Source organism: Ascidia mentula, chromosome 5 (genome assembly GCF_947561715.1).
Source record: "Ascidia mentula chromosome 5, kaAscMent1.1, whole genome shotgun sequence".
NCBI classification, from domain to species: Eukaryota; Metazoa; Chordata; class Ascidiacea; order Phlebobranchia; family Ascidiidae; genus Ascidia; species Ascidia mentula.
Window position 1 is genome coordinate 17,558,392 of NC_138570.1, and position 14,090 is coordinate 17,572,481.

The following is a 14,090-nucleotide window of genomic DNA, read 5'->3' on the forward strand; positions in this document are numbered from 1 at the left end:
TCAATTTATTATTTCAATCCATTGTGCAACTGGGTTTTTCGCGTGGGTTCGAACCCCACCCAGTAATTATTTCACTTTTTGTCCATTTATAAATGGCCGCAAACAAATCGTTACCTACTGTCACCGGCAAAGCAGTAATATATTGCAACCTACTAATTATTTTTGAGAATAATTTCAAATAAATCAAAAGAATAAAATGAAACTTGTGCTGCCACTGTGACATATCTTTATTTTATGATTTTTTGTCACTGAGGAATATCATTCGATACAACGCAATATAAACGATAAATATCGAAAATCTTTTGATTTTCTTGCTTTACAAAATAAATTTTATTATCAAGAAATTTTCCGAATTTTTCGCTGTTGTTGTTTGTTGTGCTGTAAGTTGCTGTAAGTTGAATAATAGACAGGACATAGTTGGAGGGTTCTGTGGAGTTTGTGGTGAGTTTGTCGTGGAACGGTGTGGCGCTGTATTGGTGAACTGGGCATGAATTTTAAGCTCGGATGTAGAATTCCTCAATTCCTTTTTCGAGTTTGTTCCAATAACCAAGTGTTGAATTCGAGCTGGAAATGTCTGAGGCCTGGAATGAAACAAAATAAAATCTTTAATGGTAAATTCTACCCAATATTGCGTCAAGTTTCGCACATCGCACTTTCCCTCAAGTTTCGCACATCGCAACAAAAGAGTTCAATCTTTTTCACGTCAACTAGTTGTTAAGTACGATTTATCAAATTAATTTTTTTTTGATTAGATTTGTAGTATAGACTGCGGAACGTGCAATCTTTGTGCTATAAAAAATAAAATAGATGAATGAATTTCACTCAGAAATAGAAAATCACATTTAGTATTTTTAAAATCTGCTTTTGAAAAAACAAATTTTCCTACCGGCTGCAGCTCCTTGGAGACCAGCGTTGTAGTCCAATGAGACTCCGTTCGACTTGAAGTCCGACCTGTCATTGGTCCAAACATCCAATCGATCGGGACCTCCAACCATGGCACCGATTAGAAGTTGTGGATTGGGGGAGTTGCTATGAAACGAATTCCATCCACACGATCCCACTAGGGAGCAGGAACTGCAAACAACGTAAACCAACAACATTCAATGCATTTAAAAGTTAGCTTCGACAAAAAATGCGCAAATAGAAATATTATAGTTTGTATATAAACACTGTAAAAAATGTTCACTGGCACCATTTGCAGCCAAGCTGGACCAGCCACAATGCAAATATATATTTTTTTTAATGAAGTTAAAAGCTTGTAGTAAAAAAAAACAGCTAGAGTAGTTTTACCGATGGATCTATACAATTTATTGTGTAAGTTGCATATCGATGGCCACTATTTCGACCTATAAGGTTTCAGCAGTGCAGCTGGTGTGACTATAAGACGACTTTGCTGACCAAACGGCCAAGCAAAGACTTCCACTTTGTGATGACTATACAATCACCATCATCCGTTGGGCACCAAACTAGGTGACGCAACCTTACGGAGAAAACAAGGTGGAAACACTATGGCCAAGCAATGCTCAACCAATAGTGACGCCAGTCCCTCATATTATTGGCTCCACTTTGCTTATTATTATACAATTTATACCTGGCCCTGTGGTGTGGCTTGGTAGGATAATTGACTCCGAAACCAACAACAAAACTTTTCCCTGTTTTACCGAGAATGTAATCCAGTTGATCCTCAGCAAATTTCCTGCAAACGAAACATAATATTTGATCCAAGTGTTCGTATCGATTGCAGAAACACAATACAAGGTTAGTAACCATATGGGCCACTATCTTTATACTCAGAATTATGAGGAAATCCGTGATTTGTGTTCCTAAGGTTAGTAAATTTTGGAGAAAATTATCAGTACTTAGAATCGATTCCTGCGCAACATGTCAGCAATGCTGATGTATATTTTCTGATAAGCCTAAATTCTATTGGATGTTGCGTATATTTTCTGGGTATTTTATTATTATCTGGTGTATAGAATGGCAATGCCTAGTAGAGGGATAGATTCTGGAAAAATTAAGGAACCAGTATTATCTGGTGTATATGCTTAGTTAGGATAATATCCATGTATTTGGAGATTAATGATGAAACATTACGGGACTCTTTGCTGTGATATAATTACCTGTATTTCTTCTTTAAGTCGTTGTTGAGAGTTGGCAGAGTGGAAGCCACCAAACACACAAAAGCCGAGTTTACAGCGTAACGATTCGATCCCCATTCGTTTGCATAGAGAAGGCCTTGTGGGGTGTATGTTGAACCACCGTCTAAATACCGTCATGTGTTAGTATTTCACCTTCTTTTGCTATTCATGAAGTGCCTTCTAACAAAAAATTCTGAACAGATCGATAGGTCCATGAAGACATCGTAGGGATTCAGAAGATCATATCAATGTACTGTGCAATGTGTATACCCGAAATATTAACTGTCTGACGAGTAAATTGCAATAGAAGTGCGTTCTCACTTGCAAGGCACATGTCTCTGCCGGCGCGTTTCTTTCAATTAATGGTAAATGTATTTTGGTGTTTTACAAATGACAGAAACGAAAAAGGAACAAGGGTTTGTACCTGGAAGCTTGTAGTTGCAGAAATCCTTCACACCCTGCAGGTAATCATGACCAGCATCGGAGACCCCCGACCTTGAGGCATATTTCGCCAACATAATCTGAACTGGAATGACCTTGTTGTCCCATGAAACATCTCCAACTTCTCCACTCAAATCAAACTCCTGAAAGTAACGACCAGCGTCCGCTAGGTAGCGCCCTTCGCCGGTTGCCTCGAAAAGCCAAAGCGCGGCCCAAGTTATTTCGTCGCCATACCTGCGTATTTAGTTAAGGCTTAATAAACATAAGATTGTCGTATAATATCTTAACCTCAAACGTTGTTATTATTTTTTGATATGTTTGAAACAAACAGCGTTCATAGATTATCACAACACATATACGTTATCCGTTTGTTCAGTGGAGCGAAACGAATTATCACCCTGTTGAATCGTAAAAATTTTGAGCAGCTCTCATAGAGTTGGAGTATTCTCCCCTAAACTTTGTTGCGAAATCGTAGAGATCTTTGGCGTGATTCAATAAGCTCTGAACGTAGCCGTCATCTGCAGAAAAATGCAAACATTTCATCACTTTAATTGTGTTGTGTTCGGTTCATGAAGCAGAGTTGGTAAGATTGTAAATGTAATCTCTTTTATAAGTGTAATGTACCTGCTGTGCTACCGGTCGCAAGCCATACTTTTGCTGTAGCTGCGAGGGCGGCGGCTGTTTCACCGGCGAGATCTGATCCCGGACTTTTGCTTGTTATGCTGTAACATGGACGGTAGACCGTCATGTTTTGCGGGGTCGACCAATAGGAATTCTCCACGGTTGCGTCGCCCACCTTCACAACCAATCAGAAACGCGCTATTATGGTATATCAAATGGCTGGGTTTAATATTGGTTCAGTGACAAAGGTAATCAGTAACCCATAACATAACATGAAAGGTATTGTGTTTCTGTTGCAATCAGACATATTATTATTCCACTGAATCTGTCCTTCAGTCACAATTAAAACGCCGACGTTTTCCTGGTATCCAACGATTTATAAAACCTATCGCAACATGTGGCAAATACAGTACAAGAGGTAAATTTGGAAAAAAACGACAGTTTTGGACAAAGATGACGATAGGTTTAAGCGGATGTTCATCAATTCGGCCCAAAATCTGTGTCAGACAGATTATTTCAAATGAAATGTAAAGCCCAAGAAAAGCCATTTAATTTTATGCACGATTGTTATTATGTTCAACATTATTCTTACAATGAAATTTGTATATTTTTACCTGGCCCACAAACGTGTATTTGGACGTGTGCGCTTTGATGAAGTAATCAGTTCCCCACTCGAGCGCATCCTTGAGGAACTGCGTTTCGCCTGCGTCCGTGTAAGCGTCTTGAAACTCAAGAAAGCCCCAAGCCAACATTGTGATGGCTGATGCAGTTGGCAAACCGAATTTGACGTAATCACCAGCTGTATAAAGTATTTATTTGTTTAGCATTCATTACAAGAAGGAGACAGTGACTCCAAAATAGAGTTACCTGAGGAACTAGAGTTACATCGATTATTTAGTTCAATCGAAATAACAATCACATTCAAATGATTTTGCAACAACCAAACAATATTCATAATATCCTGTACCAAAGGGCAAACAAATTGTGTGACTCACATAAATAATATCCTCCTGACAGATCCAGACCACCACAGTTCAGCCCGTCTCTTAAGTGAGCATTTCTCCTCCATTTCACTCTGCCGTTTGTACCAATATTTCCTGAGCGTTGTGCTTCAAAGAAGAGTAAGGAATTGTGGATGACCTGCAAAAGATTATGTCACCTGCTTAAAAGAGTGTCAGAATAACAGGATCACGTTCAAAACACATGAACACGGAAACAGAGAGAAACCCGAAAGTGCCCGAAAATCTCAAGCGCGTTGAAACAAGGAAGGAAACAGAGAGGCCAAGAGCAAGTAATTACAATAAACAATATGACCACATTACAACATAATTGTATATTTTGTTGACAATAAGTGTTAGTTTCATACACAAAGGGTTTATAGCATCAATGTAAACTCATAGAGTTCAGTGTCCCAAAACTTTGTCAGAATGCTGTTGTTGCAGCCAAGCAGAATGTATTTCAATTAATCTGTTCTTCTGGCACAATTAAAACGTACACCATTATCGACGAAACTGTGCAAGAGTGTTATCTATACTTACAAGGTTGTAGTTGTAGCTTTCCCTTGGTGCGAAAACAGGTTGTTGCAGGGGGTCGGGACCAGAACTAACTGTGGCAAGGTTTATCATCGGTTTAGTTGTGGGAGCCGAAGTAGTTTGTGGTTCACCTGGACAAGATACAAGTTGGTTTGATTTAAAAAAAAACTATATCTGATCACAAACATTAAGCAACGTCATCAATAATCCGTATTTTATGAAAAACAAAATATGTTTAGATTAGAAAACTATGAGGTGGTGATTATCTGTTAAAGCAAGTTGAGCAAGTTATTTTTGACAATATTCGACTTTTTGTACCTCCAAGACAGGGAAGTTTGCTCATGTGTTTCATCCGTACGGGTCTCGGGTGGTTTCGCTTTCCCGTACGTGAGTCAACGCACCAACACGATCCCCCGTACTTCCAACACTGCACTACACTGTAGCGATCATCGTTATACTCGGAACACTGGGGAATGTAACAACGTGAAAGGGTGCGGTTTCGTTTTTCACATCTCTCCTCATAAATTGGACGGCTTCGGTGACAAGGCATAGCTGTGGAAACGTATGAAAACCAACGATAACGATCAGTTTGGCGTTTCTGGTACTTTAAAAATATATTGCCAAAGCAAACTCGTTTTTTTAACATGTGTGCATGTGTTTCCGATCTAAAATCGATATTTTTTTCTTCAGTTATTTGAAAATATCACGACATATACCACTAAAATATACAAGTAAGTAGTTTATGAAACTTGCTGTTTATACCAGACTTTAGACAAACAGATATTTCTAATCCTCAAATTTGACGAAATCTATTTTCTAGAAAACTCCAACCATTTTAATTTAAAACAACTCTAATTTTCTAATTCGACAAATTCTAATCTAATTTGAGACAAAATAAGCACCTCTAATTTCAATTTTATTTGTTCTAAAAACTTATAGTTTTCTGACTCATACCGAATTCGGTTGGTTTGGGAACAAATGGTTTAGTTGAGGGTTTCGGTGCCAGTGCCGCCGGTGTTGGCGCTGTTGGTCCCGCTGGCCCCGCAGTGTTTATCCTTTCAGTTGCCGGAGGTGCCAGGGTATAGACCCACCAGAAAGGACCGGAGTTCGGGCCCTTTGTAAGTGGGACCAGGGTTGCTGCTGGAGCCTTTGTGGCGATTGTTACGACCGGAAGCATCTCGAAGTTCTCAGGGAGATGATACTAAAGAATTAAAATCCTTGAAACATAAGTCACCCGCAGACAAATGCTAAAAAATACGATGTTCCTTTGACAGTTTTTTTTTGGAATTTATTGACTGCAGTAGGGACCAGTCTGTTTGATTTTAAAATCATGGTTTTTGTTTGTGGTGCGAGTACATATTTATTGAGAAATGCAAAACAAGATTCTGAAAGCCGTTAAAACTCTCAGGTTATCGTCTCGCCAATAGTTTTCCATCCTTCGTGTTAAAGTAAACCAAATGCCGCACCGACTGCACCCCTGTCTCGTGGCAAGCGGTAAAAAGGCCTATTCATACTTCTTTGTTGTTTAGTATCAAGAAAAAGAAAAGACTTACGTTAGCAACATTGGTCGCGGTCATGGAAACTTCAGCCTTCTCCAGAGGAAGGGGAGTGTAGACGATGTCCCGGAACACTATAGTGGGTTTCTGCACCGGTTCTTCCGCATAATCTATTCCCTCCACTTTTAGGTAATGCACTAAGAATCTAAATAACGCGAGCATTAATTTTAAGTGAAAACCTTCAGTCTTATATAAAGGGCAAAGTTTGACAACAATTGCTTGCATACAGTTCAAATACTGTATCTGGAATTGGATACGTCTTGTTTGTGAAACCAGTAAATAAAAGTTGGAAAGCACCTGTGGTTCATTTGTGCTCCAGGATACTGATGACCATTCCACATCGTCTCCTTCACGTAGACTATCTTTTTGTCGGGACTTTGTTTGAACAGTCTGGCTTGCCATATCTAGAAATGCGTTACTAAAACGTTGTACTGCTTTATTGCATTGCATTGCTAAGTTAAGAATAAATCCACAAGTCCACGCAACACCAGCACATGAGGAACGCGATGAAAAAGGCAATTAATCAGCTTTGTTACAATGCGGTAAAGTGTGCGCAAGAAACGAAGCGACTATTTAGCTGACAAGATCGTTGCAAGTCACACCATAGCTGCACTGATAAGACCTGTTATATCGAAACAGTGGTCCTGTCTGCAGCCCACCATAAAGAACTACAACAACAGGTTAAATGAGCTGCAGACAGTGCACAGCACTGATAAGACCTGACATGTCGAAACAGTGTGCACTGTCTGTAGTCTACTAATCATTTTTTGCTCTATTGCTTTTACTTGATTTTCGTGACACAAAGCCGATAGCACTCTTAGTTTTCAAGCAGTTACTTTGCCGCAGTGAGTTCCAACAAATTATTATCAGCGCTATTTCTTATGTAAATTGCCTAAAACTTTGAAGTGGGCTATTTCCCCCAAAACACGATTGATGGATTTGGTCTATTTACAACTTCAATCTCTCGTTATATTGCGACTGGACCAACCTGGAACTCTGTAACTGGATAATCATAAATCAGCGCAATCCACCAGGATGGGAATTCAGCTTCAACTGGAAGGATGTATCTTCCCATGTAACCAACGTGGGTGTCATTTTGCCACCACTGGTTGTTCTCCAGCTGTTAAACAAATAAATTGTTTTATGAGAATATAGAACTAAAAATACAACAAATAATAAAAGGTTGTAACTTTTTGGTCCCGTGACGTTTACTTACAGAAAAGATAACAATTTAAGGTAAGGTTTCCAAATTTCATAAGTAAAAAGTAAAATTAAATCAACAGTTAGGTTACAATTTACGATTTTAGTTTGTTTTAAATAGTTTTAGGCGATTTGTTTGCGTTGGTTCAGATGATTTCTAAACAGATTAATTTCAGAACCCACCACGAATTTTGCTTCATTGGTGGCTTTTGCACATGCTAGAAAACAACATAACACTGCTGTAAAAAGTGTTCGAACACAACGCATCTTTTGCGAAATTTTGTTCGTGCTTTCGTAAAATAGATCATCCAACAGTTCAAAAGGCTGTCATAATACTCGATGATAGAGGTATCTTTAAACAGACTTATAACTAGATGATTTCCTGTAAAGCTTCAGTACAGTGGTTAATACAACTGCAATTTAAAATTCTTTCTTGTATCGTACTAACTAAACCCAGATTGTGAGCTAAAACTTCCTTTAACTGGCAAACATTTATTCCAATCTAGTTATCTGCACTACCAGCTGGTACAACAAGTCGATGTAACTACTCAAGCCGTTGTAATTTCGCTTCGGGCAATTTGGGAAACTGATTACACTTTTCGTCCGTAGCGCTTTCGTCATGCTCACGTGAGGTATTAAATGCAAATGTGTGATAATGCCAACATCTGTTGCTTTACTGAATTGCTCCATGCTGATTTATTGTAAACTATTCGGACGCGCTGGTAATTACAGTTTTTCAGTGGTGACATAATGCCGGAAATAAAGTGATTTGGTATCAATAAACATTAGTCATGACTGTTCAGGCAGATTTTAGAGCAAGTCATGGCAAAATGTCATTTAATTCAACTAAACAAAACTTTTTAAGTTAAATCTTTGCAAAATACACCTGTTTCTTTTCAGTGCTCAATGTTTACAAATGTTATAACCGCAGGGTAGCGCCAAAGAGATATACAGTGAAAGAAATACTTTTTTGCTTCGTTGCGTTGTGATCAGAACAGGTGTCAGTTATGGAACGTGTTTGCAATGTGCAGGCGTGTGTGAAGTTGTACAAGTAAACCGATTAGAGAGCTGTTTACTACAATTGAGGCCACTATAAACTTGTTTAGGTGCAAGTGTTCTGCATTTTTGTACTGTTGTTGATTATTTTTGCTTGTAAATCAGCTGTACTTTATAAAGAAGGTTGTCCTTTGTTATGCTCTTGTTTGGGATTATTGTATCATGTTACAACTTCTCTGCAGAGGTTGTCTCTGAGGTCCAGTCGTTCAAACCTTGTTGGGATCAGTGGGAGGCAAGTTTTGACATGGTATTGTAGAATTTTTAACAATATGAGTTTAACAAATTTGAATTCAAAATTTTTCATTGCTGGTCCCTGTCCATTGCATTGGTTGTATAAAGTGTTACATAAGCCGCTATCATATTAACTAAGCAGACTAAATTCAGTTGGACTTTATGACTCTCTGTACATGTTTACAATATTTTCAATATCATTTAGGAATGGGGATCTGTTCTGTGCCTTGTAACCTTTATCAAAACAATACATACCTTTCCTAAACATTTAAAGAACTGAAGCATACATATCCCAGTAAACAAATTTCCCAATGCAAGTATAAAAAAGCATCATAAAAGTTGAACTCAAAACCCCACAGTCTTCCGATAGTGACACAGGATTAGTTTATTATTTAACAAAACTTATTCCTTGTTATAATTTGCCCTCAATAAAGGAAAGTGTGATGGTTTGCAAATACACATTTAGTTGTTGGATTTATTAATATTGTCCACAATAAACATTACGTGGACTATGTATGTAGATTTACATAAACTTTTTGAATGGGTCATGTAAAAACTATGCAGTATGTGTGCGAATAAAACCACAACTGTTACAGAGCATTGAAACAAAGAGCAGCTTGAAGTATAGATAAGTACACTTATCAATATGGGTTGAACCACGATAATCACATAAGGCGTGTTGTGCTTTACACAATGTGGACCAACTCGACGCCCAAAACCAGCATCAAACCTCATGTAATCGGCAATCAGCAGTGAAAGCTATCGGGTTACGGCGTAGACGAGGGCAAATTAGCCGTTCCTGCGTAGCCTGTAACCCCGGGGATAGGCCTGTTATGCGAAGCAAGGCGCCGACACGCTCGGTGATTCACAATCCCACGCTGATACGTAAGCGGTGTGGACAGAAGCTTTCGGCGCACTTCAAACACTGAAAGTCATGTTGCCTTTTGAGGGGCGCGGAGTTAGCTGCGCCCGACCGATTAAACGTGAAGACAGATCAAGGTTGATTGTGTTTGTGCTGGGGGTCAAGCCAGGTGCCTGCATAATTACGTATGGTTGAAAACTTTGTTGTAAGCAACCGTCAGCTATCAGAAAGCAGTCGCTCAGGATAGCATTGGTTTCTAGCGCAAATTTTGTTGCAGCTTTGCAGATTAACGACAACAATTGCAACATTTCTGGTATTATTAGGTTTGTTAAAAGTCGGCCAAGTGGCTAGCTTTGGTTGTGAGTTTTTCTGACGAAATATGTGTTGCCAATTCAGTGCATTTGATGCGTATATCTGCACTCGTGCGTTGTTATACAGGTCAGCTGTTTCGTTGGGTCCGTGAGTCCACGGGCCTATCAAGAATTTTTTGAAGCTGGGGTGGGGGGGCAAAATTTTGTGGGGAATTCCCGATTTTTGCTTTAAACTAAGGTTGATTTTGGTCTAGCATTGCAAAATACGTACTTCAAAAGCTTTAAAAGGTGTATACGTAATATTTGCAACGTGTTTTAACATCTAAACTAATTGACTTTACAAACAGGGAAGCTGCATGACTGAAACCACTGGAAAAAGTACATTTTGTCCTTAAAATGCATTTGTTTCATAACAATGCAACATGTTTGGCAACAAGTGTTCGGTAACAACATGTCTCGAGTTGGGAAACAACGGCCAGTTTAAGTGCGATGCGGTGTTTAGGTGTTCGTTAAATAAAGTTTCCGGTTTTCACTGAGATTTAGAGAAAAATATTACAGTGGCGTTTATTATAGCAATCAAAACATCCAAAAATATTTCACTAAAGAGGGAGAGGCTCTCCGGATCCCTTGGATACGCCCTGGATACGCCTATGAGGGAGTCTATTCAATGTGTATATAATTTTGCCAGGAATGTGTCAAATTAGAGTTCTTCAGGTAGTTTTTACTGAAATTTATGATTGTTTGTTCTTAAACCTTGCCATTAGAAGTCCACGTTCAGAAAGGGCATTGTGTTTTCAGTGGTTATTCGGCCTTTTTGTCACAGACCACTTGACCCAGTGTTTTGTAAACACGATCAAGTGACAGTCCGGCAATGCAGGTTCTCACCAGATGATTGTGGGTCCAAAGTGCAGTCTAGCGTTGGAAGGTTTTCCGCGTGATTTGGTGAAAGTGCAACTACGATATATTTACACCAAACATCAACATAATTGTTTATCACCTGGTGAAACTTGCAAACGATCACTTAGTTTTTCAGACTTCCGTTTTTTCGACGTTTTCTAAAGAACAAGCGTTCATGATGACTACATTCATGAGGGAATCCAACAAGGCCGTTTCTTAACATTTGTCGCTTTTACGAGTTTTGCCCCAGCTATTCATTCCATGTTATTGCGTTTGTTTGAAACCTTTGTAACGTGATCAGAAAAGTTAATGCTGCGCCAACATCTGACTGATATTATAAAGGGAATTTTACGTTCGGTTCTGCCCCCATTCCAATGTTAACTGCACAAGTTTTACTGGGAAAACCGCGGCGCGGTTGGCGTCAAGTTACTATACCACCAGGATAACTTCTTTCCTCAGCTTCCTGCCTTAAACCATAGCTCGCCCTTTTACGCTGTGAACCGCTGGTGGAATAGAAGGCTAAACTGCATTATAAAAACTTTCCGAATTCTGGTAACCTTGTTATTTTGCGTAAGTTGGTTACAGCTAAGTTGAAAGCATACAATGTACGTGAAAGTTTTGTTGAATACGAAACAAAAGTGATTTTATCAGGTTTTGCTTGTTTGCGGCCAGAATGCATGCAAGGTCATAACCTCGTGTCAAGGTAATGTTTAAAAGAAAAACGTTATAGCTTACATAAAATAGTCATACCCATTCCCATTGCAAAGAGGTATAATATAAATACTGAAAGGAATATGTTCAGCAGGCAACAGAAGCACACAGTGAGCGTAGGCATAGTTTAGTGCGGTAGTCATTTGTGCTATTGTTAAGACCCAGTGGATAATGCTTTCTTAACTTGAAGCGACCGAGCCGTTTTATTCTTCTCATTTTCTATGTGTTAAACCCCATTATGTCTCGCAGCAGGTAATCACGCATTTGAACTTACCACGGGGCTGGGTCACAGAGCGCAGTTATTACGTTGCAAAGGGCTTTTCCTATCGTAGTTTAGGAAGTTGGTTAAGTACGGTCAAGGGCGAAGCTCAATTCAGTTGGCAGAATTTCAAGTGTTGAATCGCCGTGCGTTGGGTTCGAGTGCTTCACGAGGTCTAAACACAGCTGTGCTTCCCTTGTCCGCTGACAAAAGCGCGGAAAGTGGTTTGAATTATAGCGAAACGTACTTTCCGCTACGAAGGTTACGGATTGTCCTGTTTCGAAATATTCTTCGGTTCAATGTGTAATGCTCGAGACTGTTGCTTGCTATGCTGTAGTAATTTCGTTTTGAGTGAAGATTTGTGTAAAAATGAAATAACTTACACTAAAAAAGCTATGCTACAAGGGCAAGGCAAATACAGACAGGGTGCTGGATTGGCCAGAAGCAGTTGGGTACATTGTAGACTTCAACATAAGTTCAAGAAAATTATCGTTGTTAAATCCTTTAGCAAACTCAATTGTTTGAGGGAAAAGATTAAGGTAAGTTGTTGTTTAACCGACCCGAAATATCCTGATGTTGAAATAGACAGAAGGAAAACACGTTTACGATCTTTGTTGCTTTCATCAGACTCACAGCATGAACCTCCGCAAGTTCATAGAAACGTCACGGTTTGTCTGTTTTCAATGGGCCACAATAACAGGGCCAGCCCTAAATGTGTGAAAGCAATGCCTTCGCATCTTGGCGAATTGTTGAAATGACGGTGCAGGTTTGGCTCCGCAGGGACGCTGCAAACACTCGTTAAAAACCATCATATATACGTCTTAAACAAGTATATACGCCCTAAACATGATTTGTTGTCTTTATTTATAATTTTCCCTAGTGAAAGTTATCGAACGGGGCCTAATCGCGTCCTTATTTTCATATGAACACTAGCTGCACTCGAAAATTTTTAAAATTATTTAGAAATGTCAAGAACGGTCTTATGATGTACATAGCCGACTTCAACATCGTCATTGCAAAGACGTCTTGACATACCTGCAAAAATATGACTCATGAAGGTTGTTTTTCAATACGTGAAGTTGTTTAGTGATGAAGACTGAAATATTGCTCAAAATAACCAGATATTATTTCACATATTTCTCGTGTTTAATGTTTGTTGGAGTTATGTTGTAAAAGCAATTCACTGAACCATATTCGAACATATCTTCTCACTTGTAGCTCTGCCACGGGTGTTTCCTGTTACTACCAACGGCCTCTGCGCTCTCTCGTTAATCGCGTCACTAAAACTACAGCCTACCTTTTGTTTTATGTACAAACACTTATGAGGAATTCGCTGACGTTGTTCAATGTTTAATTGCTTGCGCCACGCCTCAACACACGCTTCTTAACGAAGGCAAACCGTGTTAATGCCCCCTCAGTGCTTGATATGTTTAACCGTTTTGAAGGCGTTTTAGACGCTATTCTGTAAGGTGTGACTGTCCTTACGGTCAATTCAATGATAAAGACAAAAAAACAATTTTGTTTATTAAAAGGTTTATTCCATATTGAGGTTTTGCGAAACAACTTATTTCGACAGCTCAATAGGCTTCTATGAAACGCGTATATGAATTTCGCTGGGTTTGTAAATATTTGCCGTAGAAACAGAAAAGTTTTGTAGGAAGTCGATCCGCGCGGAGAAAGAAGTTTATGTCGTCGTGAGTTGTCTGTCAACTATCGAAGACTTGCGTTCGATTAATCCAGGCGCTCTCCATTAATCCATGGGTTTTTCAATGAAACAGGTCACCGCGGGTCTCCAGTTAATTAGATTTCTCATCCGTCTCATCGCTGTTATGTTCCAGACAAGGGCAACTTAATGGTGCTATATAACACCTCGGTTATATTTGTCTTGTGGCCTTTTACTATCTCAAAGTGATTTTAAAATCGCATTTGTACACTTGCTTGTACTGCAAAAAATTGACAATGTTGACATTTCGACAATTTTACCAGTTGGTAAAACGTACAAGGTATAAGGCTACAGGCCCTATATTGGTTTGGATCGTTTACATTGTGTCTGGAACTTGAATGTTGGCCCAGCCATGGCGGCAAACAACGCAGTGTCTACCAATACTGGCATCTGGGCTCAGAATATCTGTGTCTCTTCAATCCAGGCAAAAAGCGAGCCGACCAAATTACTCATTTGTGGGCATTCTCCACTTGTGTGATGGTAGGAGAATGGCTTTCCGCTGTTGCAACTTTGGTACTCAGTTTAGGTGTGTCAGGTTTTTGGTAGTACCAA

General features: G+C 39.3%; 1 protein-coding gene across 1 annotated transcript; it reads right to left on the reverse strand.

Annotated features, from left to right (window-relative positions):
• Positions 1 to 216: 216 nt before the first annotated feature.
• Positions 217 to 7,872, reverse strand: LOC145902722 (uncharacterized). Its single transcript, XM_082990812.1, has 16 exons — positions 7,672 to 7,872; positions 7,277 to 7,408; positions 6,586 to 6,692; positions 6,286 to 6,433; positions 5,687 to 5,933; positions 5,051 to 5,284; positions 4,739 to 4,863; positions 4,196 to 4,340; positions 3,815 to 3,999; positions 3,204 to 3,375; positions 2,977 to 3,097; positions 2,563 to 2,813; positions 2,121 to 2,262; positions 1,592 to 1,696; positions 887 to 1,074; positions 217 to 581 (listed from the first exon to the last, which is right to left on the reverse strand). Exons 1-16 carry the CDS (start codon positions 7,753 to 7,755, stop codon positions 517 to 519), a joined length of 2,451 nt encoding a protein of 816 aa, XP_082846938.1. The 5' UTR covers positions 7,756 to 7,872; the 3' UTR covers positions 217 to 516.
• Between the last annotated feature and the right edge of the window lie 6,218 nt (positions 7,873 to 14,090).